This window comes from Plecotus auritus (genome assembly GCF_963455305.1).
Source record: "Plecotus auritus genome assembly, chromosome: 7".
In the NCBI taxonomy this organism is placed as follows: Eukaryota; Metazoa; Chordata; class Mammalia; order Chiroptera; family Vespertilionidae; genus Plecotus; species Plecotus auritus.
In genome coordinates this window covers 26305122-26331174 of record NC_137774.1, presented here as the reverse complement: position 1 = coordinate 26331174, position 26053 = coordinate 26305122, and the positions used below count along the sequence as shown (strand labels likewise).

Below are 26053 nucleotides of genomic sequence, written 5' to 3'. Positions count from 1 at the left end.
CACAATCAGGTCTTCCAGGGTTTTGAAGGTCATGATCTGGTCTCCCCTCAAACATCTCTGCTGAGGTCCCCATGTCCTTCACTCATGCCCCCTCCTCAGGATCCCCTAGCTTGCCCTGTCCTCTGGCGCACACTCCAGGCTCTTTAGGACCCTCTAAAACGTTGGTCCAGAACTAAGCACAGACTACTCCAGGCGTGGCCTGGGAGCACCAATCACAGGGCAGCACCTCTCAGCCTCTTCTCAGAATTCCCGTGAACCCCTCATCTGAGCAGTCATTCCATGCTGAGCCTGCAGGAGACACAATCCTTTCCCACGTGAGTTAGCATTAGAGCCCATTTCCTCTGCACGAGAGAGCTGGTTTTGTAAGCCTCTTTTATAGTTGGCCAAGAAAGTTCCCCTTCTCAGATACATTTGTAAACATATACACAGGCATCCCCTACAAGGGTATAGGAACCACACACACACTAATCCTTCTCCCAGAGCTCACCTCACCAATTCACTATGCTCATATTTTATCTACCCAAGAAATAGTTAGCAGATATTCATAAGGCTCCCAAAAACCCTACCTCGTAGTAAAGAGCACAGCCTCTAAAGTTCGACATTCCTAGGTTCAAATCACAGCTCTACCATTTATTAGCTGTGTGATCTTGGGCAAGTTGCTTAGCCTCTCTGAGCTTTCGTTTTCTCAGAATCCTAAAGTGAAGGTTATAATAGTACCAACCTTTAAAGGGCCAAGCCTGGTGCCTAGAATATATCATATTCTTGATAACTCTAACCTAGAAGTAATAGCAGCAGTAGCAGCAGCAGCATTACTAGTATTAATATTATTATTACCACTTCAGCTAAACCTTCCAAAGTAGAAACAGCCTAAAGTTAGAATAGGGATGCAGCCCTTCAAGGGAGATGGTGATGGATGAATGTTGCATTTAACAAAGGGTCACAGGGTCCTTTTGTGAAGTTCAGCAGAGGGTTCCAGATGTTCAAAGCTTATTTGGAGAGATTCTATGAAAGGAAGTAGGGAGGATGGGGCTGACCTAGACTATCAGAGGAGATGGCGTGGCTGTGAGTCCTGAGCTCGAAGGACAGAGGCCCGACTGCTTGGGTGCTGACTCTGGCCTCCAGGCACCTGGCTTCCGTTGTTCCAGGGAGATTCCCTGCTGTCTGGCAGTGTTTGGGGGCCAAAGAGAGGATATGTGACTCAGTGAAACAGAAAGGCTCATTGGAAATAAAGGCACAGTGACAGCCAAGGAACCCTGGCCCCAAGTCACCTATGTGACAGTCTCAACCCTCTGTGAACAGCCCGAGGTGGTTGTTTCCAAAGGGGCAGCCAAATGGCAAGGGAGCACAGGTGACCTGGACTTGACCTCAGCCCTGCCACTTGCTAACGTGGAGACCCTGGGTAAAGGACGGACCCCCCCCCCACCCCCGCCCCGGGTCAGCTTTTCCCAACAGGGAAACAACACCTGCTTCCAAAGGTGCCTGTGGAAGTGGATGGTGTGTGTACATTGCCTGGGAAATGTACACAAACAATTCCTGCTCCACAGGTCAACGGTGAAAACCAGTTTCACTCTTTATAGTGCCGCCTTATAGGTGTCACCGCATCAGTGGGCTGAGCTCATCTGACTCCAGCCTCTGGAGTCCTAAACAGCTCTGTGGGTCTGATCGGCCAGTGTGCAGACTAACTAGAGGGGAGGTAGAGGTGGGCAAAGGCAGCAAGGATGTGACAGCCTAACAGTGAAAGCAGAAGAAAAGCCAGCTGGGCGAGGATCGGAGCCGCAAAGTAAAGCCATCGGAGGCCATTTGGTGCCTGGGCAAGCGATGGAGCCCTCTCAGGAGACTGGGCAATGAGTAACAAGTCATGAGAGCCTTGAGTCATTCAAAGAAAGGTAAAGCTGTTCAACACAATCAGTTTAAGAAGATTAAAAACAAACATGTCATACATTGGAGCAATGTTACCATTGCAAACAGGAAAACAGACGGTGGGAACTGCAGGTGTCTAAAGGACCTATATTGGGGCGCCTCCTTCTCTGACGATGCTGGATAAATGGAGCTCCACCGAAAGAACATACTGGGGTCTTCTGGCCTCTCAGCAAGGTATTATTTAGGTAGGAGGAAAGCAACAAAAATGGGGGAAGAGGAGCCAATGGATAAGGACTTAGGGTCTGTCCTTCCATTTAAAAAATCTTCTACTTGCTCCTCGCTAGAAGCGCAGCTCCTGCTTGGGGAGGCCTCAGATTGCCTGGATCTTCTTGGGGAGGCCCAGCGCCTCGCGGCTCCTGCCCAACAGCATGCCCTCCAGCCGCTGGCAGTGCTCCCGGAGCTGCTTCTCACGGGGCAGCAGGAAGGTGAGGACCTTGTTTCGAACGATGCCCCGGTCCTCCTCCTCCCTCAGTCGCTGCTTCACGCGGGCCGCCTGCTCCTCCTGCTGCGCCAGGGCCCCATTCATCTCACAGAAGGCGTCTTCCAGGTAATGGATGGCCTTCAAGGCCTCATTCTTAAAGTCCTCCAGCTCCCGCTGTACCGCAGCCACCTTCTGCTGCAGGACCTCCAAGTCAGCTGACGGCAGGAAGCCGGAGGGCCACGACTGGGGGATGGAAAAGTCCCCGGACTGGAGGCCGCTCTCCACCATCTTCTTCCCTTGTAAAGTATTCACCTTCATGAGAATGGACCCCGCCTGATAGAGTGGTTCCATAGTCTTCCCGTTTGGACAAAGAGAGGGAGCTAAGAGACCTGTCAGGTCAGTGGAGTTTTGGGGGGTAGGTGAGGAGGGGGATGCTAGAGACAAGACATACAATCATTTGAAGTGGAGAAACCCACATATTGTGACATCAGGGCCCCTTCAGCCAATCAGGAGGCAAAGCCACAATCCATTCATTTGCATATTATAGTCCCATTGGTTGGTTATCCAGAGCTTTGTGTGCTCATCCACCCAAGTGGTATTTAGTTGTCCCTCCTGAGATGTGGGTTCTGATCAGCTCATCACCCTTCCAGAACCAGAGTTTAATCTCTCCCTTAACCTCAGAGACAGACCGAGGCCCAGAGCAGGGAAGTAAACCAGCCAAAGCAAAGCAGGCCAGGCCAGACTCACTGGCTGCCAAGGCTGGGTGGTCTCCCACACTGGGAGGGGCCTGGAGGGTCTTGGAATGGTCTCTGGGCTTCAGTACCTCATCAGTGAAACAAGCACATCATAAGAGATAATACCTAATCCACTTCTAGCTCTAAAATGCTATAAAAAAAGTAATTTCTGATTCCAATCCATACTCCTATAATGATGTCAGAATTCTAGATAATGTTAGAAGCGGCGAGAAATGCACTGAGGTTTTGATGTATGGTCCACAGCAGTGCTGACTTGGGATGTGCGGGGTAAAAACGGGTCATTCATTTATTCTGCAGGTACTCGCTGAGTGCTCACTCTGCACCAGGACCAGGGCGCAAGGGTAGCAAGCGAGATGGTCCTCACTCCCGGCGTGCCGGATCATTCCCAAGTGCCAGAAAAGAAGAGAAAAGACATGTAGAGAGGTGAATCGCACACCTCCTATCTGATTACTCTAAGAAAGGAAATGTTTCTAGTTGACCTACGTTTGGTTTAGTCAAGAACAAACCTCTATCTTGCTCATCTCAATCTCTTGCCCAGATTTCTCTTCTGGTCTCCTAATCTAAACATCTCTCTAATGTGCCTCAAATGTGATCCAAAGCTGAACTGGTTATCATTTCGTTTAAACTGGTTGCTGTCTGGATAATGACACCATCCCGCGGCAGCACCCACGCTAGCATCCACGTGACAAACCTGGGATCAATGTAGACCCCTCCACATCCAAGTGGCTCTGAGTCCTTTTGATGCCACCACCTCTGAGCACGCTAGTATCAGATCACCTGGGTTGGGGTGCAGCTCCACCACCTACAGCTGTGTCTCTTCCCTCCCTGAGTCTCAGTTTCCTTATTTAGACAGTCTGAACACTAATTCAATGGTATGCAGCTCCCTGGGAGGGAAAAAAATAATAGCTCTGATTTATAAGCTGTTGCCAATTTCCGTAGTGTAAATATTCCCACCATGGCTGATTTCAGGCTACCTACAGGATGTCTCTGGGAAGAGATATGCTCAGTTGGCCCTCATGAACCTGTACAAGTCAACTATGCAACCACAGGGCCCATGATGAGGGCAGCTGCCTTCCCTGAGATGCAGATTGGCCTACCTAGACTCTAGGTCCTAGCGTGCCTGCAGTGGGCACCAGAGAGGGCACTTTGCAGGGAAGTTCATGGCTAAACTAAGGTGTAGTTTTGAATCTCAAGATGGGATAACAAACCCAAATATTGAAACAGAATGTTTGGTGGAAAGAGCACTGTTCTAGGAGTCAGAAGATCTGATGTCTGGAATTGCCATGTGACCACAGGTGAGCCACCTCCCTTGTCTGAGCCTATTGTCTCTGCTGTAATGTGAGAAAGTGGGAGGCAACTTCTCTGAGGTCTCTGATGTTCTAAGATCCATACGGTCCTTCCTTTAAACCTCTCCCCAGGCACTTAACGCCTTCTCCCTCTTTTTGTGACCTAGGACCCATCCTTCCAGGCCCCCCTGTAAATTACATGAGGACAGGGACTACGTCTCTCATCCTACGTACCCCCAGTGTCCTGCCTGGTGCCCTACCCGAAGGGCACTTAGAAAACTAGATGAAATAGAGGTTGAATTCATAGGTAGCTCTCAAATCCAGGGCCTCCCCGGGCTTTCCTTCTGACATGATGACACCTACTGGTCTGTTTGGAAACAGCACCCTCTTGATTCCCAGACCTGAGATCCAGAGGGGGAACTGGGAAGATGATGTCAACAGCCTGCAGTCTTATGTGTATTATTAGGGGCTATATGCAGGTCCAGCCCATAGTAGGTTCCCAATAAATATTTTTTGAGTCAGAGAAAGAAAAAATGTGTCTCTGTCTTGTGGTCTATCTCATTCTTTGAGTCTCTCTCTCTCTCTCTCTCTCTCTCTCTCTCTCTCTCTCTCTCTCTCTCTCTCTCTCTCTCCCTCAGCCTCTTTGTCTCTCTCCCACAGAGAATGCTGGAAGTCAGAACCAGAGCTATGAAAGAAACGTTCCTCAATTTCCCTGGTGCTTTTTCATGAGGTTTCAGTTCATTTCTCCTCAGAGTCCTGGGGAGGACCGCGTTCCCCATGAGTCTCTGTCAACAGAGGAGCCAGGCTGGGCAGCTCCCGAACTTTCTTGGGGCCTCAGCAGGGGCAACTCGCCACTGGGCACATGCTCTGCATGTCCACCTCCTAGAAGGTTCGCAGTCCAGGCCTGTGCCTTCCTCACAAATTCCCTTCCATGTAACCCAGGAAAGACAGCACGTCTGTTTGTCCTCTTCAGGGTGTCAAGAGAAAGGGATTCTGACGTCTGTCCCTGGTCTATTCCCACAGTTCACAGGCTCCCTGTGTCTCAGGATAATGGGGGAGCAAGAGGAGCTATCAACCCCACAGAGATCCAGATCCCACCCCTGAGAATCAGATCCCACCTGAGTGGGAAGGGTCTCAAGGGTGGACATGTGTTAGGAGGTCTTGGATTGGGGACACTCCTGCCCACATGAATCAGCACCCCTCCCAGGCCCTGTCATGTCTCTGCCTCTGCATGTGAAGAAAAGGGACATATGTGCACTCCTTCGTGTGCCTCTTTAAAAGTGAGGGGAACCCTTTAAAGCTCCTCACATCCCATTTAGAATCACATTCATGGTCCTATTTCTAACCCAAGTACTGGCTGGGGAGCTGGAGCTCCCATAGTTGGCTCTGACTAATCACGGGCCCTCCTGGGACTAGGCCGGGCCTCCCCGAAGCACAAGCCTCCCCATGCAAGGACCAAGCAAGAGAGGGGAGGACAGACAGCCGGCTGTAGCTTCCACAAGTTGTACTGGAGGAGAAACACATGAAGAAACCAAGCTAACTCTCCAAAACTGAGCTGCTCATGTCAGCTTTCGAGCAGAGTCTTCTAGAAACCCCTTAAAACCAGTCCCTCTGCCTCCACGGCCAATAAAAAAATTATGAAAAGAACCCTACAAGTTCAGAGCAATCTCTCAGCAACACCAAAGAGTGTGTGGTTGGCTATTTCCAAAGCAGAGAAGTAGTAGTTGGCCCTACCCAGCATACTGTCTTCCCAGAATCCGCTGGGCCTGGGTCTGGGCCTGGGCCTCCCCAGGTGGCTGCTAGCCCAGGGGAGGATGCTTTACAGCCCGTGTCTCCCCAGATGTGCCTCTACCAACAAGACACATGGCATCTTAAAATCCAAGCGCATAGAGGGCCTCCCTCCAGCCTTCACTCACCCATCCATCCAATCGTGTGTTCAAGGGCATTGACTGAGGACCTGCCCTGTGCACACTGAGCTGGGCAGCGGATGTAAGAGAGAAAACAAGAGAGAGGACCCCTGTTCTCAAGCCGCTGGCATTTCAGCAGAAGGAGACAGACAAAAAAGTAAAGCAATCAGCAAAGAAGGTGGCTTGGGCTGGTCTAAGTGCTCTGAAGGGAGTAAACAGGACAAGGTGATGGAGGGCCTGGGGCGGGAGGGGCCCTCAGGGAAGGCTTTGTGAGGGGAGGGCCCTTGGGGTGAGTCAGGAACAATGAAGATACCTGGGAACAGCAAGTGGAGAGGCCTTGAGGCAGGAACAGGCCCAGAAGGAGGATGAGAGGAGGGGGAGGTGCAGGGCCCGAGCCGTGGGAGACCTGGGATGGCATCCCCCGTGAATGCCCAGTGCCCTGTTGAGGGCGACTCTAGCTGTGCGAGACGTCCACCTCTGCAGCTGGTTTTCCGGTCTGGGGAATGGGGACAAGGCTGGGGTGCAGGTGGGGACCAGGACCAAGAACCCAACTCGGTGCTGTTCAGCATGATTAATTAACCCAGAGCAGGGCCCAGGCACAGCGCTAAAAATACCTGCTTCCCGCCGCGGTGCGGCAGCTGCCACCCAGCAACGTTTCCCCGTCGCCATTTATCATAATTTGACACTGATAAGGAGTGTCCATGGAGCTGTGTGTCTGCAAGAACAGGACTCATCCACGGCCCACCAGCCAGCTGGCTTGTGGGAATCAGCCGTGGCGGTTTCCTACCTGAGCCCTTCTCCCATCCCGGAGCCCTACCTTGGCCACCCCTCCCTGTGCCTGCCACCCGCCCACCGCCTGTGGCCTGGCCTCCTTCCTGGAACCCTAGTGGGCCCGCCTCCAGGGTGGGAGCCAAAGCTTTCTGGAGAGCAGGGGCGCATGGTCGGATGCCATGTTTCACACCACTGCCACCCGCAACTCAACTCGGCTGAGCGCCATCTATCAGAGGCCCTGCCAGCCAGGGCGGCACTTTAATTAAAATATGTAAAACATGCTGGTGGGAGTGGATTTGAAGACACAGGAGCGGTCCTTGGACATGGCAGTACAGGCAGCCCCACCAGTGGGCTGGCCCTTCTCCAGCCCCGGAGACCTAGGACTGTGCCAGGCGGGGCCTCCAAGCAGGCGGGGGAGAGGTGATGCCCTGCACCAACCACCCGCTCCACCTCCACCAGGCACGGAACTTAGCTGGGGCAGAACAGCCTCACGCACGAAAGAGAGGCTCGCCGGGTCCGCAGGCCAGCACAGTGACCCAGCGACCAGGCCAGGAAGGGCCTGGCATAGCCCCAGTTGGAATATTCTATCCCGCTCTCAACACTAATTTTCTTAAATGACCCATCATGAAGCTGGTACCTGGACATTTATATTAACTCTTTAGCAAAGCCATTTCCATTGCCAAGACGAATGAGCTGCCCAAGGTTACTCTACCTTAGACTGCCTTCTATGTGGACAGGAAGTGTGACCGCACTGTTTAGGGCAGGGCTAGGCAAATGTTTCTTAAAAAAAATTTTTTTTGTATTGATTTCAGAGAGGAAGGGAGAGGGGAGAGAAATAGAAACATCAATGATGAGAGTCATCCATCAGCTGCCTCCCTGCACGCCCCCTACAGGGGATTGAGCCCAAAACCACATGACACTCAACCACTGAGACACACTGGCTGGGCTCGTCAAATCAGAAAAATTATAGGCCAGATTTTGTAATCCCAACCTTTTCTTAAAATTAGACAAGGCCATTGTTTTAAGCATCCTTCCGCCCCACCCCCACCCCCATCATTGAAGGAATTTGTGATTTTTACTGAAACATCAGAACTCTGGGGTTCAGGCCTGTGACACATTTTCTTTGCAATGACACAGACTTAGGGAGTGTTGAGGGGTTTGGGGAGGAGAATTGAACCCTGAGCCAATCAGACACCAGGGACCCGTAAGAGCCCAGTGGGAGCTTCTGTTCCGGGGGGGCAGGGGGCAGGGGCAGTATCTGGAGGCCAGTGTCTGGGACAGTAGACAGAGCTGCAGGAGGGTGATGGGGGCCCATGTTGTTTGGGTGGCTGACTCTCTTTCCCACCCTCAGCCCTCCTGAGGGCAGCAGGCCAGTAGGGCATGCACCGGCTCTAAAATCACCCTGCAAAGCCAAGCTGCTGCTCCCTCGGGCCCATACCCCTCTAACCAGGAACAGAGCCAGAGCCACTGCCTGCATGTCGGGGTGTCGAGCTGAATTATGCGAGCTTAAAAACCAAATCCCCTCCTTCCTGGGTTACTTAACTGTCTGCCTGGTGAGGCGCGGGGTGGGTGGGTGGGGATTACTGGTGACAGACACCAGGGCCTGCCTGGCGGCTCCAGACAGAGCAGCTTTGATCACCTGGAAAACTCCAGACACCAGGACTCCTAATGATGAGTAATGAGCTCAAACCATCGGAAAGTTACCCAGCACCGCCGTGGGGACACACACAGCTTCCCATGGAAGCCTGGAAGCCTGGGCCAGGGCGACGGGGCGCAGTCATCTAGTGAGCCCTGCGGAAGAGCGCGACCCTCTCCCACCCCCACCCAGGGCCCCGCGCTCCTGAAGAGGGGGGAGGTTTCTAGGCTCTGGGCACTTGACTGCTACAGAGTTGGTTTGGGGTCTAGATGCCAGAGGTCGTTTTTTATGCAACAGTGCAGCCTCCCTGTTCATTCAGTCTTCATTCGTTCGTTCATTCATTCATTCATTCATTCATGTATTCAACACACATTTAACGAATGATTAAGATGAGCCAGCCCTGGTGCTTGATGCTCAGGATAGAAGACACCTGAGATGGGATTTCTGTCCTACAGCACGGCTCTGTGCTAAGGGGCCTGACAGAGGTGGCTGCAGGGCTCAAGACCACCCAGAGCGGGGCCTCTACCGGTAAGTTAGACGGTCCCTTCTCCTGGTGGGGACAAGGAGCAGGCTGGGGGTGGAATTAGGAGATCCCAGGCCCCTCCAGGCTTCAGCTCTGGAGTCTCACCCACACCCCTTCGCCTGGGATTTCCTGCTCTGAGGTTAGCCGGGATGATGTCAACCTTGAGTCCCCCAGTTTGGCTTCATGGAAACTGAAGCCCGGTGATCTTCAAATAGGGCAAGGTCTGGATTTTACCCTCGAGATATTCTAACTCAGAAGGTCTTGGGAGACTGGAGTTCGGGGGACCAACCCTTTTGATTTGCCCTGAACCAAGAGGGTTCCTGGGATGTGCCACTTCCCGTTTTACAATGAGGACAGTCTGAAATCCCAGACAAGTCACCCTCGCCGGGCAGGCGCTGTCAGTCTCTGCCCCGCAGCATTCCTTCCTTCCTTCGTGGGTCCCAGAATCAGGCAGCAGCAGCTCCGGAGAGAGAGCCCTCACCCAGCCCCAGGTGGTGAGCCTGGGCGCGTTCTGTAATTCCACTCCCTGTTGCTATTGTTTCATTTAAGGTGGGCCTGTAACCCACTTCACAGCAATGAGTTGCCAAGGGAAGCGTTATGGAAAGGTTTTACATATGATATAAGAGAATGAAACAAACAGGGGGCGAGAGGGAGCCGGGGGGAGGGAACAAGAGAGGGGGAGGGGAGGGGGGAGAGGGAATGGGAGAGAGAGAGAGTCTGCCTCTTTTTATGTCTTAGATGTAGTCGTGTGAGAACATTATAGTTGGAACTGTGGCAGCCATTCTGCAATCCTGAGGCAACGAACCTAAGATAAGAATTCAGCTGTGCTAAGGATGCACAAGGAGATCAAAAGAGCCTCCATTTTGTATAACATCATGGAGTCACTCGCTACACCAGATCTCAAATGATCTACCTCCTGTCGAATTGAAACGTGATTTAAATGCCTCTCTTGCTTAAACAACGTTCACCTGGTATTCTATTAATTGCAGCCAAACACATCATGACTGTAACAAAGGCCCTAGAATTTGGTAATTTAAGCAAGATCCCTAAATCATTCCGATGCTCTCCACCAATCTAGCCAATACAGTGGTTCTCAAAGTGTGTCTTGGGCCTGGCAGCAAGCAGTATGGACTGGAAACTTCGGAATCAGACACCCTGGGGGGTGGGACCCAGCGGTTTGTGTTTTAACAAGCCTATCAGATGACTGACGATCACCCCAGTTTAACCATCACTGAGCTAATCAATACCTGAGGCTCCCTGACTGACACCAGACCTTGGGAACTTCTGGAGGAGGCTTTGAACCTTAACCCACGTCAAACCTGCTTCCTTTTATCACTTGAACAGTAAAGCAGTTTGTCTCTTCACCTTCTGCCATTTTTCTCCCTCCTCCCTGGTCCCTTCCCCAGGTAAACTTGCGTTAGCTGAATGCTTTGGTCGGATTTACTGGCCTGTTATTAAATAGCTACATCATGACCCATCATGACCGTGGAGGGCGGGAGTTTTCGTGGGCAGGCGTGAACTCGGCAGTTAAGGAGGGACAGTGGCTGTCCATGCCCTGCCCCAGTAATCCCTCCATGAACTCCCACTCCTCGCACACATCGCATGACCTGGGAAGGGAGGCGGAGGGGAGGCCCAGGCAGCCCATCTGCTCTCCCTGCCAGGGAAGCTCTTCAGCTGGCCTTTTGTATTCCAGGGAGCGCCCTACTTCTCAACCTAATGAGTTACTCCAAACCCCGGTGAGAGTCCCACAGGCAGAAACTGAACAATAGGCCTCAAGTTGCGAGGGGATCCGTTCTCAGTTAAGAAGGAAATTATAAATGCCCAATTACACATCCTCTTCTGAATACGTTTCCAGCATCCCATATATGCTCCTGAATTTTGTTATTCTTCACAACTGGGCACACTGTCCAACGGCCATCCAGTAGCATCCCATTATTAATAATAACTCACTAAAAATTAATAACAATAATAACTCCTGCCAGGAATGTGCTGCTTTCCAGTGCCTAGCCCAGGGGCTTTGTGTGCACTGTCCCTTTGAAACTAAAGAGCCTCCAGCCCAGGCATGAGCCCAAGACTCATCTTTGTCCCGGTTGGATTGGGCATGAGTCCTTAACAGTAGCTTCCTTTTGTCCATCTTCCCCTCAGATCTGTCAGATAAGCCAAAATGCCATAAAATAGTTAAACACTTGCACCACTTCCAATGTGTGGTCTAAGCTGGTGGCATTGCTTAGACTACACATTGGCTAATAGCTGCTCCCCCTCCCCGCAGCCTGGAATGGCTGAGGGTCCAGAAACCAAATCCAGCAGGTGGAAGGCATCAAGGGGTTTTGAAGTGTATTGTCAGGAAGTGAGGGTTGTGGCCAAGTCCAGCCTTGCCTCTTTCCTCTCAGGGTCCCTGCGTCTCTGGCTCCCACTCCCCTGCGTCTCGTGTTGGGCTCCTCTCTCACAGGGCCTGCTCACACCCACAGGCAGGTGCACTTCCTTCTCTCGGGAGGTCAGCAGCCCACACACTCCCCTGATTGATCTCGTGATCAACAGTTTACTCGGCTGTAATCATTTGGTCATGATGACAGCCAAGGCCTAGCCACCAAATGGTCCCTCTCCGTAGGACAGTGACGTGGGGTTGCTACTACGGACGTGATAGTTGGGCTAAGATATAATTAGAAACCTCTAAGGCTATCTTATGGCCGTTCTCTGAAGGGGAGACACCTGGGAAAGTGAGCCTGGAGAGCTAAGCAAAGAAGACCCAACCACTGCCAAGTGTGAGGTGTGCTTGGAGCCAAGCCATTGGGGCCCAGCAGGCTGCCTCCCGAACCCTGAGTGTGGACTGACAGTCCATCGCTGCCCATCGCACTCAGCATCCCCTTTCCTTCTGGCATCTCCCTGCAGCCACAGAAGCAAGTTTTTGCCATAAGCCTGGTAACTCCAAGCCACCCTGTGCCCATCCAGGGGATAGAGTAAAAAGGATGCTTAGGAGCCTGGCTTTTAAAGCCTCCTTGGTTTGATCCAGGGCACTTGGGTTAGGGAGGGATCAACATGATCTCATGGGTTGGGGATGACCCAGGTCAGCAGAGGTTGGCTAAGGCCCCAGAGGGAATTGCTTCTGAGACACAGTGTTTGGGGCAATTAAAAGGCTGCTCCATGGGAGAGGTGCTTGCTGTGAAACCCTGCTGGGCCAGGACGCTCCTCAGAGCCTAGGACCAGCAGCGAGGGTGGCTGGGCCTCCCCTAGGCCCCCCTTTCTTCCTCCCCCTGCCACACACGCCTTCTGAGTAACAAAGCCTTCAGGAATCAATCAGCTTTTCAGGATGCACCTTCCTGTCTGAACAGCTCCCTTTTCTCCCTCAGTTCTTGCCGGGGAGGTCAGAGTTCACATCAAATGTCATTAATCATCTTCTGGGGGCTGGAGGCTCATTGGACAGTCCTATTAATCAGAGGCCTATCACACCCGCAGCCGGGCTGGGTCGCCATTGTCCTGTTCCTCGCCTATCATAGAAAGATTAGATTATCAGTGACAACTGAGACACCCTTTGAGTCACAGGGAAGCCGGAGAATGGGGTTGCTTTTATTTTTTTATTTATCCTCCTGATTCGAGGATGAGCTGTTTCTTGTCTTGTCACACTGCATCCTTTCCTTCAAAGAATCAGCTTTAAGAATCCAATTTGTCAAACTGGACCATCACTGGCAAATCCAAAAAAAAAAAAAAAAAAATACTGTCAGCAACTTTATCAACAAAGGTAAAATAAAGCAGAAGGTTTTAAATGGAACCTGAAAGGATTAGAAAATAAGTTGTGTTTGACAACAATTAATCTGTGAAAAGCAGGGTCTTTGTAAAAAGAACCAGGCAGAGATGGGTCCCAAAGTGATTTGGTGATTCATGCCCAGCCCAGCCAGGACATAGATGGCTGCCCCCCACCCAGGGGCAGGTCAAGTTGAGACCTGGTGCTGAAAAAGAATGAAAACGTATGTCTTCCCCTAACTTTCTGCCTCCCCGTAGCAACAGCAGCGACATAAAACAAAACAACCAAACCTGTATAATTTTATTAATCAACGCCACCCCAATATATTTAATTTAAGAATTAATTTGATTTGCCAGAGAAGTCTAAAAAACAACAACCAGGGCACAGCAGCACAAAGCATACAGCTCCCCACTTCTGTGACAGACTCTGTCACACAACTATTGAGCCCCCCCACAGTGGCTTTTGCGGGGGTCAGAGGGAAGCGGGCCTTTCCGGCCCTGTGGAAATGTAGAGGCCAGCTGAGCACATGGAACACCTGGACCACTTTATTTATTTATTTTTTAATATCTTTTTATTGATTTCAGAGAGGAAGGAAGAGGGAGAGATAGTAATATCAGGGATGAGAGAGAATCACTGATTGGCTGCCTCCTGCAGGCTCCCCACTGAGGATTAAGCCTGCAACGTGGGCGTGTACCCTGACTGGGAATCAAACTGTGACCTCCTGGTTCATAGGTCTACGCTCAACCACGGAGCCATGCCGGTTGGGCCACCTGGACCACGTTAGATGGGACAGGGTCTTGGTGATGCAGAGTCCAGGGACTACAAACCCATGTTCCTCGAGGGGCCGAGAAGAAATAGGAACTAGGGTAGGGGGCTGAGTGTAAGTCTATGAGTCCCCGTCCCCTACTGCTCATGCCCTGTAGGAAGGGGAGCTCAAATTCATCAGATCTTCCAGTTTTTCATGAGATCCTGGAGACTTGGGTTTTTAGGTGAATACTCCCTATTTCAAGTGTTGGCAGTTTTTCCGAATAAAAAGAAAAACACTGTGCATATTTGACCCTCACGCCTGGGATTTGTGAAACTGATCTGACCTACCAGCCTCGGTGCAAATAAGAATTGTGAGGCCCTGGGAGGCTGGTCACCTTTGCTGTATCTTTGATACTGTATTCACTTAATTTTTCTACCTGACAAACTAGTTCTGAGGGATTATCTGTGTGGGTGCAATAGAGGCCTGGGACAGGAACCCAGAGGGCTGTGAGGGCTGTGTGAGTATATTATCCACTTCCCCACAGCTGTGTGACCTCAGGCAAGTTACTCAACTTCTCTGGGCCTCAGTTTCCTCATTTTTAGAATGGGAATGATAATAATGTCTACCTCAGGAGGCTGCTGTGAAGATCAAAAGTGGCACAGAACAGAGCCTGCCATGTGGCAAGGGCTCTATGAATTGTTCTTGCTGTTAGAATATGTAATCATATTTTATTTCATCCCCAATGGTGCCTGGCATTGAGACACAACATTATGGGGTGAGGCTGGAAGAACATTAGAAACCATGCTAGTTTGATTATCTAATCTTGGAAAAAACTGAAATACACAAATGGCAAAACGTTTCTTTTCTTTTTTAAAAAATATTTTTTATTGATTTTACAGAGAGAAGGGAGAGGAATAGAAAGTAAGAAACATGGATCAGCTGCCTCCTGTACACCCTCTACTGGGAATTGAGCCTGCAACCAAGGTACATGCCCTTGACCAAAATCGAACCAGGGACCCTCCAGTCTGCGGGCCTGTGCTCTACCCACTGAGCCAAACCGGTTATGGCACAAAGTGTCTATTTTCTGCAGCAGGACATGGGGAGACCTAGGCATTTCTACCTACAGTTCACTTTTGACCACTTCCATAGGTCTGTGCCAACCATTTTGCTTTTCTACTGTGACCTCATTGGAAATAAGAAAAGTTTCCACTCTACATCGGTTTAGGGCAAAGCCACAGGAGCCTTGAAGCTCCCAAATATTTCATCAACATCAGCATAGTCAACTCGAAGGAACGTCTCCACCCCCGCGCTCATTACAGAAAGATTTGTGAGGCATCCCGGCCGCCTTTGTCCACGGCAAGTTTGCAACCGGCTTCATTTCTAAAAGGGATTGTTCCCCAAGGCGGTTTGCGGTTTGTGGTCGTTAGTGAGAGGCTGAGCCTCGTGATGGTTTCGTGTTTTGGGAGAGACGCTGTAGTGTTAGGGTCCAGCCAGCTGACCGTCTGTGAAAATGGAACACTTGAAGGTGCTAACTCGTGACAAAACCTGACAGGTACCATGTCCACCTCTATTCGGTGATTAACTAAAGGCTGCTGGAGGGGCTGGTGTGGTGTGGGAGGCCCGGATTTGGTGGGAGACAGATCTGGGGACAGAGCTTGACTCCTCACTCGGCTCTGAAGCCGTGGGCTAGTTTCTCAAACTCTCTGAGTCCCCAGTTATTCATGTGTGAAATGAGGGTAATAAAACCTACTTCCTGGGACTTGGTGACAATTACACAGAACAATGTATGCGCTCAGAAGCTGGGAGTGCCCTTCCAGCCCACTGTTTTCCCTGGAGAAACAGAACGGCTGCTCACAGGAAGACGAGGCAGGGTTATCCCCGGACAGGTGCTCCTGCGTGAGTCATATGGACCCTGGTTAAGTGCTGGGATGACTCAGCTCGGAGACAAATTCAGCTTCATTTTCAAATGAGAGGACAAGGACAATGAACACATTCATGCTTAATGCTTCTGATTGGGTTTCTGATCTGAAGGCCAATGGCTGACTTGTTTAGATGAGAGTTTACGCATTCCCGGAGCCGATCTGGAATCTGACGTCGGAGACCTGGCTGAATTTCAGTTTAAGCACACGATACTTGATATATTGACCTTTCTACAACCTTCCACCACCCGAAGCAGTCCACAGAGGGGAAGGGTGCATGGCGCCTCCCTAGGCATCCAGCGTAGGGTGAGGTGCTGGCCCTGACAGGACACCCTGCAGGGCACACGCCAGGCAGCTCGGGGGAAGAGATCCCAGCCACCTCCTCAGTTCAGAGACCAATGATACCATTGCCAAGTGGGACTTGAGAGACTGGGTGCCTGGAGTTCGAATCCTAAACCAGAGATAATCATGACAGCAGCATTGACTGAGCATGTACGAGGAGCTATGCATGATGAAGCTTTACACCAGTATCTCATCCCATCCTCACATCAGCCCATAGGGTAGGAGATTACTCTCACAGCTGAGAACACTAAGGAGTCAGCCGTTGCCCAAGGCCACATGGCTCCCACGGGCAGAGCCCTGATGGGAAAGCCAGATGCCAGCTCCTGACTGCTGGCCACACGGCCCTTCAATGCTCTTCCAGGAACAGCCCGGCAGCCATGCCTGCACCTAAGCCCACCTCAGGGCAAGGCCTCCTTTCTGCCTGACAAAGTCACTATTTTTTTTTTTAATTTTTAAATTACAGTTGACATAAAATATTATATTAGTTTCAGGTGTACAACATAGTGACTCGATAGTTATATAACTTACAAAGTGATCACCCCTATAAGTCTAGTACCCATCTGACACCATACACAGTTATTACAACATTATTGACTATATTCCCTATGCTGTTTTTTTTTATAACTGGCCATTTGTACATCTTAATCTCTTTCCCTTTTTCACCCATCTCCCCAACCCCCTCCCATCTGGCAACCAGTAATTTATTCTTCATCTCTATGAGATTGTTTCTGCTTTGTTTGTTCATTTATTTTTTTTCTTTAGGTTCCACATATAAGTAAAATCATATGGTATTTGTCTTTCTCAGTCTGACTTATTTCACTTAGCATAATACTTTCTAGGTCCTCCCATGTTGTTGCAAATGTTAAGATTTCATTCTTTTTTATGGCTGACTTACATTCCATTGTATATATGTATGGCAACATCTTTATTCACTTGTCTATTGATGGGCACTTAGGTTGCTTCCATATCTTGGCTATTTATAATAGCACTGCTATGAACAGTGCATATATCTTTTCAAATTAGTGTTTTGGATTTCTTTGGATAAATATCCAGAAGTGGAATTGCTGGGTCATATGGTAGTTCTATTTTTAATTTCTTTTTTAGGGAACTCCATATCGTTTTCCATAGTGGCTGCACCAATTTACAATCCCACCAACAGTGCAGAGGGTTCCCTTTTCTCCACTTCCTCGCCTACACTTGCTGTTTGCTGATTTATTGAGGATAGCCATTCTGACAGGTGTGACAAAGCCCCTCTTATACGCAGAGACCTCTGCATCCCACTGCGAGCCTTCTCTATGGACTGGGATGTCAGAGGTCACCAGGGCCTGGCTTCTCACCCTACAGTCCCAACCCAGGCATCCTAAAGTGCAAATGTGATTCCTGGTGCCCTGACCCGCCTGGGGGAGGCGTAGTGGCCTCTCTTCTCATCCTCACCCAACCCAGACCGAGCACAGGTCTTCCCCCTGCAGGGCTGTTGGAGCCAAGGAGATGAGTTTACACCCCCCACCCCACCCCCACTCCCCCACCCCCTACCCCCCAGCTTCTGTGCTGTCCTTGGCCTCTGTGTCCTTACAAAGACTCTTTGCTCACATGTTATCTAGGTTTGGGACCAAGAGGAATAGATGAGGCCTAAAATAAGTATATTAGCAACCAGGAGAGACAGTCTGGGCTCGTAGAACCAAATGAAGAATCTGTAAGCTTTCAGCCTCCTGAAATTGTGGCGCTTTCCCCGACGCTTAATACAAGCTGACAGCCCACATTGTTCTGCCAAGACAAGGAAGCCGGATCCCAGTGATAGGGGACCAGGCACCAGAGCTGAGGCGGGTCGGGCGGGGGGGGGGGGGGGGGGGGGTGGGCGCGGGGAGATAAAGAGAGAGGGCTGGTGGGGGGTGATTCTTAATCGGGGGCCTGGCAGGAGACCCTGGGAACGCCGGCCCACTGACAGTGGAGACCAGGAGCTCCAGATGGCTTTTTGTCTCCACGCAATAAAATATGTAATCTGACAGGCCCTGGGGTGGGACTCGGGAAACAAAAGTCTGCGGGGAGGGGGGGCAGGCGTGAGAGTGGGCCGGGTTAAAGGTATCAGAGTCTGAGGAAGACAAAAAGAAGCGACTGACTGTCTCTTCAGGCAATTATGGGCTTTGCAAATGACATTTAATTCCAGAGGTGCGGGCGAGGGACAAAGCCAGTTGTTTCCGGTCTTGGCAAGAGGAGAGACATTGGAAATGCACTGGACATTCGGCCTCTGAGGAAAGGTGATAACTTTGCCAATTAACCACGGATGTGGGCTCTTTGTATCCACTCCCCCGAGTCGTGACGGGGGTGATAGAAAGATACAGAGCTTCCCGGTGCAGTTTCATTGCTCGGAGACGGAGAAGTGATGAGCTTCCCCATCGGACTGCACAGACGTCATGCAGAAAAGCAGCTGCCGCATTCATGTGGCTTCTCAGAGGGGGACACACCCCCAGCTGCTTCACCAGGAACATACAGACGCCCAGGGAGACAGTGGCACCTCTGTGGCCTCTGACGAGGCTGTTGCTTTTTATTAAGTAATCTCTGCCTTTCAAATCACTGCATGTTTTCTTCCCAAAGGTCTCGGCTGCTGTGTGGGCCCAGCACACAGCAGGCTCCCGATGAATATTAAACAGTGGATGCTGGGGGTGTCTCCAGATTTCATGGTGGGGGGCAACTTGTTACCCAGGGGACAGACTCCACTCTAGGACTAAGGCATGGTCACCGGGGCGAGAGCACAGGAAACTTAAGGTGCGATGGTTTAAGGGTTCCAAGGCAGGAAAATGGGGCAGGAGGATTAGTGGATATTAGCAAGAGCCTGCTAAGCCACAAGGCTGGAAGTTCTGGTGCGGATGCGGGGAAATGCCTTCTCACACGGAGGGAGGGAGAGAGAGAGAAGAAAGGCTTTCTCAAAAACAATGTGTCGCCGAAACCGGTTTGGCTCAGCGGATAGAGCGTCGGCCTGCGGACTGAAGGGTCCCGGGTTCGATTCCGGTCAAGGGCATGTACCTTGGTTGTGGGCACATCTCCAGTGGGAGGTGTGCAGGAGGCAGCTGATCGATGTTTCTCTCTCATCGATGTTTCTAACTTTCTATCCCTCTCCCTTCCTCTCTGTAGAAAATCAATAAAATATATTTAAAAAAAAAAAAAACAACAAAAAAAAAACCAATGTGTCAACATTGATCAAAATGTTAACGGCCACACCCTTTGACCCCTGGAATCGACCCCATGGCAATATGACAGATGTCTGCGAGGTGGTAGGCATGGTGTTCATGGCAACAAGGCTCATAATAAAAAAGGAGAATCAACCTTAAATACCCATCATTAGGGAAATCGATGGTCCATCCATACGATGGAACACTCTGTAGTTATTTAAAAATAATGAAGGAAATCTACACCTACTGATGTGGTTAAGACAGTGTTTAAAAAAACTGGTTGAAAAACAATACATAAGCATGTATTGCTCACATGTTATCTAGGTTTGGGACCAAGAGGAATAGATGAGGCCTAAAATAAGTTTAAAAAAAACCCTAAATACCTAATATGTGTACATAAATGCTCAGACAGAGGTTACCTTTGGAGGGTTTAGGCAAAAGGAATGGTGTTTTGTGTATAAGGTGAGATTCTTTTTGTTTTCTCTATTTTTTTACTCTTTATTGTTCCTACTGGTTTATTTTGGCTTCTAACCAAGAGGTAGGGCAGACGCTTTCAGAAGCTGATATCTCCCATCATTGCTATTGGTCAAGGTCATCGTCAGAGGGCCCCAGACTGCAGAAGGAAGCCTGAGGGACCCAGGGTGTTGGCTTTGCAGCTCCAAAGCCAAGAGCGTTCAAACAGCACAGGGCAGGGGGCCAGATGTGTTCGTCGAATGGCTGAACGATTCGGTTACTAGAAGACCATCAGTGATCCATTCTTCTCATCTAAGCATCACAGAACCAAGACCATGGCCTGCCGCTCGGCTGGCAGGCCCCTTCCAGCTTGGAGCTTGCCAGGGCAGAGTTGAATCCCACAACCTCCTCCCAGCTCTGATGTCCTCCTCTCCACCTGAGGAGGTAATGGGTGAGGGGGTGATGGTTCTGAGCAACCTTCACACCCATACAGCAAGAGGATTAATTAATGTGGCTAACATGCTCAGAGATCCCTAAATGAGGGTGTTAGCCAAGGGCCAACATTATTAGAGTGATGATGGCTATTAGTATCACACTATTGTTATTATGTTTGCTCTCTCAACCCTTAAATCACACTCCATCTCTCAGTCGCTTGCATTTTATGTAATTATAGCTTATATAGGTAACAAATGGATATTTCTGCAAGCCTGGGAGAGAGCCTTCTGCATACATTAATTTACTTGATTAGTTTTCTATTTGGTATTCTTTGTTCCCCCAAACCCTCCTTTCCTGCCCAGCTTCAACAGAAAATTAATGAGTTTTAACACCTTGCAAAAGTGGGTCGTGCCATGGGAATACCTCCAGTGTACTCTGGGTTTTAAATCCACACATTCAAAGGCTTCCTAAAGGTTACGCAAAGGTTAACAAACAATTAATATGTTGAATCAGTGTGCTAAATCTGTTTACCCAATCTTTGCAATCTAAAGGCCATTAGCCATCAGCCTCCACATTTTAGATTGATCTCTCTCTTTCCTAACCCACTCCCACCCTGTCCTCTGGATCATTTTGGGTGAAAAAAAGAAAGAAAAAAATTTTTGAATTGAGAGCACTAACATCTCTGCAAAGTTGGGGCTTTGTTGCTACCTACGGCTCTAAGCTTTGGGAGTCCTAGAAGACTTGACCGAGGGAGTTGAAAATGTTAAGAAGATGATGCGAGAAGAGAGGCATTTCTGCCTTTTGAACAACGAGCAAAATGTGAGTTGGCCTTATCAATGGATGCTATATCGGGTTCATGTGTGATTTCCTCCCTGGTTTATAGGAAGAAAGGGGTAGAAAAGGAGTGTAAGGTAACTCCCACCTTGGGAACTAACAGGAAAGAGACCTCCAGCCACTCTGTCCTTTAAGGAAAAAACATGGCAGAGTAGCTGGAGCCCAGAACGTTCCTTTCCGTAAGAGACAAGAGGAAGAGGGTAAGGAAGAGCCAAATGTAACCCAGGTGGTCCTCCCAGGAGTGCTCTAATTGCACAAAGAAACTCATCGTCCCCTTGGTTGAGGATGCGGTTGTTGACGATGGTAACGCTAATCATGGCAACAATGAAGACAATGACCTTGATGAGATCGGCAAGGTTTACCATTAGCATCTAGGGCCCATGAGAATAGCAACACGCGGTCCATCGCAGCCTGGCCCCTTTAAAAGAAGCTGCCCATATAATCCACCTCCCGCCTGGGCTGGACAGAAACAGTCTCCCACATGGACCCAGACCCCACCCCCTCCTCTGCCTGTTTCCAGCTTCTGCGTCTTGCCAGTCATGGTGTGTCCCTACCGAAGACCCCCTTTTGGGGTAACCAGGCCTGCACACAGACTGCCAGCTCTGGCCCTTGGGGTGGCTTCTTAGACATGAGTTGTCATTTGACTCTGGTCTCTGGAGAGCTGGTGTTTCCAAAGACCCCAAAAGAGAAACACACCTCGGGGACACCCGGCGACAACTGTTCCGGTCAACAGAGACCTAGCAGCCCTTAACACTGCCCCCCACTTCCCTCCCACACTGAATAGAAGGCAGCCTGCCACGTGGAGGAGGAGGAGAACAAGGGAGGAAACAGGGAGGGGGCTGACCACACCCTGAGCCCACAGGCCAAGCGTAGGGAGGGGAGACGTTACAAATTGCATGGGAGTCTGAGCGGAGACTGGACGTGACATTTTATTACCTGGAGAACTGAGACTCTTCCTTCCTACCTGGGAGGATCCAAAACGCGAGAGAAAGAGGAAAGGGATCCACAGAGCCGGTGTGCAGGGCCAGGCGGGGAGAAGAAAGCTGCTTTCTGCTTGCACCTTACCAAGCCCTGCTCATTCGATCACCTGGTTACTCCATATTATCCATTTTTTTTATGGTGAACTTGCGTGACTTATATAAAGACTGAAAAATAAACGTTTTTTAAAAAGAAAAGAAAAGAGAAGAGCGCTGTCCTCTAAAACTCAAACTGCAAAGATTGATGAGAAAGTGTCCTGACAGGAGCCTGGAAGGGCCAGGGGAGGAAGATGAGGCGACTCCTGGGACTTGGGAAGTGGTTTCCTTTAAGGTTCTGTATCTAAATAAGACTATGGCCCTAAGGGGCTTAATCACAAGGAACAACAACAGCCTGTAATTATTGGAATCGAGAGTCTAGGTCAGTGGTCGGCAAACTCATTAGTCAACAGGGCGGCAAACTGCGGCTTGCAAGCCGCATGTGGCTCGCGAGCCGCAGTTTGCTGACCACTGCCCCAACCAGTTTGGCTAAGTGGATAGAGCATTGGCCTGAGGACTGAAAGGTCCCAGGTTCGATTCCGGTCAAGGGCACGTACCTTGGTTGTGGGCACATCCCTAGTAGGAGGTGTGCAGGAGGCAGCTGATCCATGTTTCTCTCTCATCAATGTTTCTAACTCTCTATCCCTCTCACTTCCTCTCTGTAAAAAATCAATAAAATATATATATTTTTTAAAAAGACTATAGATTTCGGCAAAAACAAGTTAAGTAACCGGCTCTGAGAAAACATTAGCCGCCCTGAACCAGGTGCATAGTCAGAGCAGCTGGCACTTTGAAAATATTGAGAGTATTCTTCCAGCATAAACACATTTTTTTTCTTGCAAATTCCTGAGAAATGCACGCTCAGCCTGCTCCCAGGTCGCATCGGAGAGAGGCTTGGCGGAGGGAAGTGTTTGCAGCCAGGATGAGCGCTGCCTGGAGACCCCAGGAGAGCCCAGGGCTTCTGTCTGCAAGTCAAGGTTTCCGAGGCCATGTTTCATGTCTAAAGAAAGAAAATAGTTTCATTGTTTCAACAAATGCCAAGCAGATGATATGAAGGAAAAAATAGATAAGCTAGACTGTGCCCTCTGAATCACTAGGGCGTTTTATGCATAGATTTTTATCCTTAAAAACAGAGGCGGGCATTAGGTTACGTTGGAGGGGGCCGAAACCCTTAGATCTGGCTCGCCCAGCAGGGAGCTCCTGACAACACATGCATATTGATTGTGGAGGCGGCAGCACCGGGGAACAGATCTTGGGAAGATGATCCAAAGCCACTCGCTCTGAGAGGTTGCCCATGGCTGACAGCACACGTGGCGGCCCTGAGGAAGAGCAGGCTGGCTCCTGGCTGCTGGGGGCCTGGTGCAAGGAACCCACCCGCCCACCTCCAGCCTCCAGCCTGTGAGAGATACACCCTCCTTGCTGTGGGCTGGGAGGGTGGTCTGTGCTCGGAGCTCCGTACGCCCCTCCTGAGCCTGCAAGTCCCGTCCTCCTGTTAGGTGCTGATGGTTTAATTTGGCCTCCTTCCGTCCCAGATTGTACTCTGGGAGGATAAAAGGGAGACTTTCTGCAAAGATGCTGCTGCTCGTTCATAATAAGTGGAAATGAGCATGTCAGCTTCCTGCAGCCCAGGTTGGTGCAAGGGTGCGGGGAAGGGGGCTGATCACTTGCAAGCAGATGGGGAAAGATGCCACCACACATTCACCAAGAAGTGCTTCTGCCACCAGACCCTGCTGGAAACGAGGATGGATACACTCAGCTTGTCCACCGCAGCGTCTGTGACAAAGGAAGAAGCCCAGGCCCAAGACTGTTATGCAGGTCGCACCAGAGACTGCTGCCCCCCAGCACCCCAGCCAATATTTCAGATGCTTCCAATAATTGATGGTCAGTCAACCCATATGGATCTGGAACACATAAACAGTCCTTTGTTGTTTTAACACCTTTGTGTCAAAGGCTCCTCGTGTATCATCTAATCTATTCAGAATCCACAAGCAATTTGGGGTCCTGTTCCTTCAAGCTCAACTCTTAGCCTTGAGTGGCCATCCCTTGGGGCACCGGGGTGTGCCCTCTCTGCACTCTTTCCCTGCCGCTGCCAACCTGGCAGCCCAGCCTCAACCCTATAGACCAGCCGTGGGCAAACTACGGCCCGCGGGCCGGATCCGGCTGTTCTATCCGGTCCTCTTGCTCTCCCCTCCGCTCCTTTACTTTGAATTTATATTAGTTCACACAAACACTCCATCCATGCTTTTGTTCCGGCCCTCCGGTCCAGTTAAAGAACCCATTGTGGCCCTCAAGTCAAAAAGTTTGCCCACCCCTGCTATAGACTATGCCAAGGCCTGATGGCAGGAACTCAGGTCCCTCTGACTGTATGGAGGGCTCACCTCAAACTGCGACATCACAGAGAAGTAAACGCTTATCGTATGTGAGCTATTCAATCCCCCTGGGCCTGGGCCTGGGCCTCTGGGTGGCCGCAGCCAGGCATTGCTTCTACCCAATGCGCTCCTCATGTCCCTCAACCAAGCAGGCCGCAACTCTCGCCTCCTCCACGGATCCTCGGAGAAGAAGGGCAGGACTGAGGTCTCTTGGAGGCAGAAGCCACCACACAGGGAAGCTTGCCTCTGAGACTTAACCTAAGTGAGACCAGAGGTGAAGAATCAAACCCCAAGCCCCTCTTCTTTCTCCCCCTTTCTTAATTATAATCCCATTTGTAAGCCAACCCTGTCATTTTGTCTTCCTAATGGCTAGTTTCTATTCTGGGGCTTCCTCCGCCCTATTATCCTTTGCAATATTCAGGAGCTCAGGCGACGAAGGGGTAAGGCTGAGATTGCCCGTTCTTCTCTCTCTTTTTAAATATTTCAGATGCTCCCAATCCTTATTTTTGCATTTCGATTTCCTGTGGTACAGTGCATTTATCTTGGTCACTCAATCAAGTTTCCCCCACTCTCCTCCCTTATCTGCCCTGCTCCGGGCTGGCTGAAAATACCTACATTATCTTTGCAGCCAATACACCAACTGGAGGGAAATCTACAGATTATCTTGATAGGGAGACGTCTGAGGGAAAACTGGGAAGTGCTGCATTTGTCAGGGGACAAGGGTGAAGTGTGTGACCTTCGTCAGCGACTTTCTTTCAAGGTTAACCGCACAGCGCAAGCCACTTCTTCTCCTCTTTGTTTAAGTTGGGAAACAAACCTTCCACGGTGTCTGTGTCCACTCAGGGAATGAGTTGACTGACCCCCTTGCCGCCCTCACCTGGCCCCAGGTAGCCTTGACACTGAGTACCTGAGCCTCAGACTTCCCACTTACGATACAACCTGGCTGTGCCTCACATCCCTGAATGGCAGGCCTTCCTGAGCAGCCCTAAGCCCCCGCAGGGTTGGTGACAGGTGGCCTTTGTGCGTTGCTCATGTAATGGAAAGTGCATGGATGTTCCTCAACCGGGCCTCGGGCTGGGTTAGATTGGGCTTAATTTCCACCAAACTGTAACCCTACTATTAGTGGAAGGAAGGAAGGAAGGGAGGGAGGGAGGAAGGGAGGGAGGGAGGGAGGGAAGGAAGGAAGGAAGGAAGGAAGGAAGGAAGGAAGGAAGGAAGGAAGGAAGGAAGGAAGGAAGGAGCAGAATAATTGATGGTCAGTCAACCCATATGGATCTGGAACACATAAACAGTCCTTTGTTGTTTTAACACCTTTGTGTCAAAGCCTTCTGGTGTATCATCTAATCTGTTCAGAATCCACAAGCGATTTGGGGTCCTGTTCCTTCAAGCTCAACTTTTGGCCCTATGTGGCCATCCCTCTCAAAGTTGGTAAGGAAAACCCTGCCCTCCCCTAGGGGCTCTTTCCTCTCCCCTTTTAGCCCATTTCCTCCCCTCATCCTGGGTTCCACCGCTGTTCAGCCCCTGGCACCTATTTTTATCATTTTGTTCCATCACATCTGATGACTCTGGAACTTGGATCCTGCCAGATGGACTCCTTCCAGCAGATTGCTTGTGTGTCATTAGACCTGCAAACTACAGACCTTCTCCAGGCTTTCACACTTGGGAATTGCATTTCTCTTTCTGTAAGAGAGACCTGATCCATGAGGCCTAAACAAGATAGAGGTTTATATTTCTCTCATTTATTAAAAAAAGAAGATGAAGGAGGAAAGACTCCAGAGTAAGGCAGCCCAGAGCTGATCTGGGAGCTCCTCCTGT

General features: G+C 50.3%; 1 protein-coding gene across 1 annotated transcript; it reads right to left on the bottom strand.

Annotated features, from left to right (window-relative positions):
• Positions 1 to 2230: 2230 nt before the first annotated feature.
• On the bottom strand, positions 2231 to 2692 carry CCDC182 (coiled-coil domain containing 182; the record flags this gene model as incomplete). The annotated part of the gene is made up of 1 exon (XM_080682119.1): positions 2231 to 2692. The coding sequence occupies one exon, from the start codon at positions 2690 to 2692 to the stop codon at positions 2231 to 2233; it is 462 nt and encodes a 153-aa protein (XP_080538245.1).
• Between the last annotated feature and the right edge of the window lie 23361 nt (positions 2693 to 26053).